General features: G+C 28.6%; 1 protein-coding gene across 1 annotated transcript; it reads right to left on the reverse strand.

Annotated features, from left to right (window-relative positions):
• Positions 1–2,582: 2,582 nt before the first annotated feature.
• LOC130827265 (nuclear transcription factor Y subunit B-5-like) lies at positions 2,583–3,262 on the reverse strand. The gene has a single exon (XM_057692934.1). It carries the CDS (start codon positions 3,260–3,262, stop codon positions 2,774–2,776), a length of 489 nt encoding a protein of 162 aa, XP_057548917.1. The 3' UTR covers positions 2,583–2,773.
• Positions 3,263–6,327: the final 3,065 nt, after the last annotated feature.

Consider the following 6,327-nt stretch of genomic DNA (forward strand, 5'->3'; position numbering starts at 1 on the left):
GGCTTGGAATCTTCTTTCATCAAATGGAATTATTGTGTTGGTGGTTCTACCAAACTTTTTACTACTTGCATCCAATATGGCCCCCTCCTTTTGTTGAGTTTTAATTATAGCCCAAATTCTACTTACGGTCTTCTAGTGAATACCGTACTTTTTGGTTATGACCCCCATTACTCCATGAGCTGGCTTCCCCTTTTTGTTAACACCAAGCAATAACTCATGCATTATTTTGTTCCTCGTGTAAGCGTCAAGTTCTTTTTGCTTCACCATTTTTTTTCTTGCAATAAATGATTTGGAGTATTCATTTGATTTTTGCAATTAATACCCCCTATTTATAGTCACTGTATTCATCCTCTATTGTTTTCTGTTTTGTGGCGCCTAATTTGGGTTGACATTTTCATTTTGGCACCTAGTGTATTTCCCTCTAACTATTTTTGGCATTTGCTGTGTGGGTTTGGCTGCTTCTCATGACTATTTTTTTTGGAAAAGTTTTTAAATTGTAGATGGCATTTATGTTATTTTTTTTGACGCATTTTTTATAAAGTGACTAACGTATACAATAAATGCATATTCGTTTTGTTCGACCTCTTTTCTGAAGTCAATGAACGAAATGATATCCGTATTCACATGGCCCGAGAAAAGTGTTCGTTATTTGTAGCCGTGAATAAAGTGTTGAAGAGATCGAGGAGAAAGTGGAAGTATAGATACAAACCCCCTTTAGGAAATGTAAATTTATTTTTTCGGGATGTAATTTTTATTTATGTAATTTAGTTAATGGTTACGAAGACTTTGTAATTTTTGATTATGTAATTTAATTAATGGCTATGAAAACTTTGTAATGTTTAATTATGTAATTTAATTAATGGCTATGAAGACTTTGTAATTTTTAATTATGTAATTTAATTAATGGCTATGAAGACTTTGTATTTTTAATTATTTTCCCTCCAAATTTAAATTTATCCAAATTGGAGGGAATAATTAGAGTTTAATCAACTTCATTACCAATACCCCTACATTACATGGCTATACTATTCAAGGTGGTTCCTCCCATTTTCTTATTATGCGTTCCCAACCCAAATGGGACAACTCAAATGAATTGGAGGGAGTATAAAATATTAATTGTTTTCCAATTTTTAGATTAAATTCTCTTGAAAAGTTATAATTATTGATAATCAAGAAAATTGTTTAATGTTTATGTACATCCTTAAGGACCGTAAATATCATTACCAATTAATTATTTCATAAAATTTTGTATGAAATTTTTTGATGAGTTAGTTAGTTAAGAGCATATATATCTTTCCTTATTAATAGGAAATTAGATAGTATTGTTTATTGTAAATAAAGCTAAAGTTATTCAACGTAGATTAAATACACTGAAATTCAAGTAATTCAAAAGTATTTTAAGAAATTTATTTTCTCTTGCTATCATGGTATCAACAGCTATAAAATTATTCCAGTGACTGAGAAACAATTCGATAATCCTTCTTTATCATTAAAGCCAAAAACCACAAAAGCTACCATTAACCTGGAAAAAAAAAAAGCAAAGAAAAAATAAAGAGGGTAAAACTCAAAGTGCGACTTCCATTAAAGAAGCATCTTCAGAAAATAAAAATTCTCAATTTCGACATCTGTTAAAGAAATAATCTCTAAAATCGCAAAAAAGAAAAAGAAAACCCAAAAAAACCCACAAAAATATTATCAAAACAAACCCTAGAAACTCTAAATTTTGATTTGGAGGGTTTGACAAAAATAACATTTTAAACCTACTACAATCTTAGTGAGTTCTCAATGAATGATGACATTTTCATTCAAGTATATATAAAAAAAAAAAAAAAAAAAAAAAAAACAAACTTAGAAAAAGTATTCAATAATTTTTTTTAATGAAACATAGTTGAAATTTAAAAACTAATACTATTCCATATCAATAATTTAAAAGAAATTATAACTAAAATATAAGTGTACTCATCAACCAATTAGCGATACTTCATCTAATTAAAGATCTAGCTATGTAATTTGATACCGGCCTATCAGAAATTTAATACTTCAATAGTAGTTCATATCTAACATTAAATTGACAACTTTTGAACAATAGGAAAAAATTCAATCTATATTGGAGAATAATTAAATAAAAAGTTAATCCAATTATTTTATAGCGGTTGTCTTTTGTAATAATCATTCAAAATATTATATTGCAAATTAACCATTTATCATTGTATTATTATAAAATCTAAGTCTTTTATTTTTCTTATCAATTAAAAAATTCTTAGAAAACAAAAAAATTTAAAAATTAAAGTAGCAAATGATTTTTAGGAAAAAATATATATATTTAAGTACAAACATATAATACTTCTTAATAATTAAGAATAATTATCTCAAACTTAATATTAAAATTTTATAAATTAGTATTCCATTGAATTTATTATAGGTATTATATATTTTCCAAACTACACAAATAAAGTGAAAAATCACATATATAGCTAGCCCTAGTAAATTCAATTCAATCACATAAAATATATAGGTAACATCTTGTTGATGAAAAGAAATTAAGTTATAAAACACCATTATAATAATTTTTATTTCACAACAAAATAAAAAAAAAAGCATTAAAAAGATGCTAATTAGTAATAACCACCATCATATATCATCATCATACTTAGTGTATCTCGCTTATAAGCAACTATATATGATCAGGGTCTAAGGTAATTAGTAATTACCAAGCTAATTAATTAACAACTCTTATAAGAAGTTAATTAATTAGTGATGGATGTTAATTAATTTAATCCCTTTCCCTTTCCTTGTTCTGATTAGCAACTCTTTCTCCTTCAAATTCACGGTACCGATTAAGATACCTTTTCAAAGGGTTTGCATAATCATCAAACCCTAATGAAGAAAGTGCCCAACAAATATCATCACCATTAACAGTTTTACGTTTTTCTTTATGACATTTATCTGAAGCTTCTCCCGTAACAAAACTTATAAACTCTGAAACACATTCTTGCATCGTTTCTTTCGCTTCCTTCGAGATCTTAGCATTTGGAGGTAAGATTTGCTTCATGATTCTTCCAACGTTAGCAATGGGTAGTAAACGATCTTGCTCTTTGATCATTCCTGACCGTTGATCATCCTGATGATCATCCTGATGATCATGATCCTGATGGTATAGATTATGATCATGGTGTTGGTGTGAAGAAGATGATGTGAGTGTTGGGTTGTAGTTGTGAAGTATAGTTGATGGGTTTGAATAGGAAGTGATATTATCAACCATTGTTATTGTTTTTTTTAGGTATAAATAAAAGGGGCAAGAGAAAGGAAAGAAAGCAAAGAGAAAATTTTGAGATCCTCTGAAAGAGAGACACGTTGCTATGGTTGCTAATGGGTGTTTGCGTTGTCTTATATATTAGTTGCTTCTTCACATGTGTCATTTGTATATGTATTCTACAAGAGTTTAAGAGGTTAGATAGTGGTTATTCTTAAGTAAATTAAAATATTTGAAAATACTCCTACTACACTTGGGAAGGAGTACCATAAGAAAACATTATTAAAATTGTATTCCTCTTTTGTTTGTGTATTAAATAATTACGCAAATTTTTGTATGAGACAGTCTCACCGTGAGACATGTCTTATATTTGGGTTAAATAGTCTTATAATAATTAAAAGTTTTAGCTTATAAATTTCTTATTTTGTAGTGATTTCACTATGCGACGGTCTCATACAAAACGACGTGAAAACCAAATTAACAATATTGACATAGATTCAGAAAGACCAATCTTTTATTCATGAAGGCATGTCAATTAGATTAATATTCGTTTGCATTAATCAGTTAGTTTTGTATGAGACTGTTTCACCGTGAGATGAGTCAATGCAAAGGCCTTCTAGTTAAAAACATTAAAAAATGAAAAAAATGAAAATTGAATTCCCATTTATACAGAAAATGATTTTTTTTAAAATTTGAGGTGACCCAATTGAAGTCGTCTGAGATGAACTCAATAGAAAATTAGTGTTGTATTAATGGCAGGTTATATATTTGAGTACATCAATCGGATTTTGGTTGAGTTTTATCGGGTTTGAATTATATAGTGTTTTGTTGGATAACTTAATGATTCGATTATGGTTGTTTTAGCATGGGTCAAGTCGAATATGGGTCTATGTCAGGCCAACACTACACTAAATTAATTTAGTTTCAAATCATGTCAAATTTTATTTAAGCTTATAATGGATCATGTTAATACGATTCGAGTTAACTTTGGTTATAATCCAGGTCAAATCCAGTACAATTAGATTATGGGTTGGGTAGTTTTTGGTTTTTGAGTTGGTTGACATAAGGTCAATTATATCATCTTCAAGTTAACTTCGAGTTGCAAATCTTGAGTTTTTGTTATTTTTGTTCATGTTAACTTTTAAGTTGGAGTAGGATTCATGATAGATTGTAATGAGTTCAGAATAAACTCATGTCATGGATTAAAATTTTGGATTGATTCGATGTATTAAATCTTCATCAATTATACCATTATTCTAAATTATCGATTAAATATTTATACTATTGCAACAACATCATCACCAATGGTCGCTTGAGGTTCTCCGACTAATTGCTCTCCCCCACTAAAACTTGCATAGTAAGTATTCTATTTTAGAGAGATCAATTATTCACAACCCATTTCCTTGTAAAGATGTCTAGATGTCTTCCAATGCTTCAGCCTCGCATTGACTTCTTCATTAGCCTTGGCTGCAAGTATAATATCGTCAGCGAATAGCAAGCACCAAGGAGCACTTTCACAAATATATTTTGATAATTGATCGAGTATAATAACAAATAAGAAAGAACTTAGGGTTGATCCTTAATGCAAGCCCACTTATACAAAAACAGGCTTAGTTGTCCCTATACGAGTGTCTGAATGCTAGTCATGGTACCATCATACGTAGTACCTTAATATGCTTTAACTATGTTTTTTTAGCCTCAAGGAATATAATATATTGATCATTGGTACGCTATCATAAATCTTCTTTAGATTAATGAGCATCATATCCAAATTCTTCTTTCTATCCTAATACTTCTCTATCAACCTCTTCAAGACGTGAATATCTTTAATTGCATGAAATCAAATTGACTTTCTTTGATTGTTGTTTCTCGCCTGAGCCTCCTTTCCATTAGTGTCTCGCTCTCGTAGCTTTATTGTATGGCAAACAATATAAATTTGATCCCTCTATAATTTTCACATACTTAAGCATCAGCTTTATTTTTATTTAGCGGAATAAATGTGAATTTAGGCATTAGGGTGCATGTATATGAATATGATGGTTTTTTATAATTGTAATCTCTCCCTTCCTATTAAATTGCATTATTTGACTAAATTATGCAAAAACTTTTGAGATTAAATAATACTACTTTAATGGAATAGAAGTAGCATTATTTTATAGAGATTTTTTTGAAAAATAAAAACAAGAAGATGAACTTTTTTAAATATAGCTTATATATCTAATTATTTATATTTGCTTCTTATGTAACAATAATTCAAATGCTAATAAAGTCTACGATTCAAATACTTTGGATACTGAAATTCTGGATTTTTGGATTAGACATCCGAAGTATCCTAATTTATACATGGAGTTTTCTCCTCAATTCAAAATACAAAATTTTAATTTGGAATAATTATTAAATACATAGTTTTGTAATTATAAATACAATTTTAGAGATCCAAAACTATATACTTATATTATCTTATCTCGCTCTCTAAATTATTCTCTCCTAAATAAATTATCAGATTATTCATACTCCAAATTTCACTTTCATTGTTAAAATATTTATTTTTCTCACTGGTAAGTTATCTCACATCGAAAAAAAATATTTTATATCACTTTATAAATTTAAAAAGTAAATCGTATTACCACCAATTAGTTTATTAATACATCGACTTTAAACTTATAAATGAATTATTTTTTTCTCTACTTGTTTTTGGATTGCCCCATCTATTTTGTAAATTTTATTATACTGGCTATGAAATTAAATGCTGAATTGACAAGTATTAATATAGGATGGATAAAAAATTATTTGCACTACAACTTTTGAATACTAAATTACACTTTATCTAATAGAAACATAACCCAACAATGAGGAGTGGAAGCAGGAGCGCAGCCATTTCATAAATTGACCACTTTGGATTTGTTTTCCTTAGATTTTGTCCAAATCATTATGCCCTTAGGTGTCCTCTATTGCGTCACGAAACTATATGGTGCCTACCTTAACTATCAATACTACTTCATTAATACTTCTTCTATTCTATTATACTTACTATTTATAGTGACATTTCTTCACTGAACATTTCACCATCAGTA

Source organism: Amaranthus tricolor, chromosome 11 (assembly GCF_026212465.1).
Source record: "Amaranthus tricolor cultivar Red isolate AtriRed21 chromosome 11, ASM2621246v1, whole genome shotgun sequence".
Classification (NCBI taxonomy): domain Eukaryota; kingdom Viridiplantae; phylum Streptophyta; class Magnoliopsida; order Caryophyllales; family Amaranthaceae; genus Amaranthus; species Amaranthus tricolor.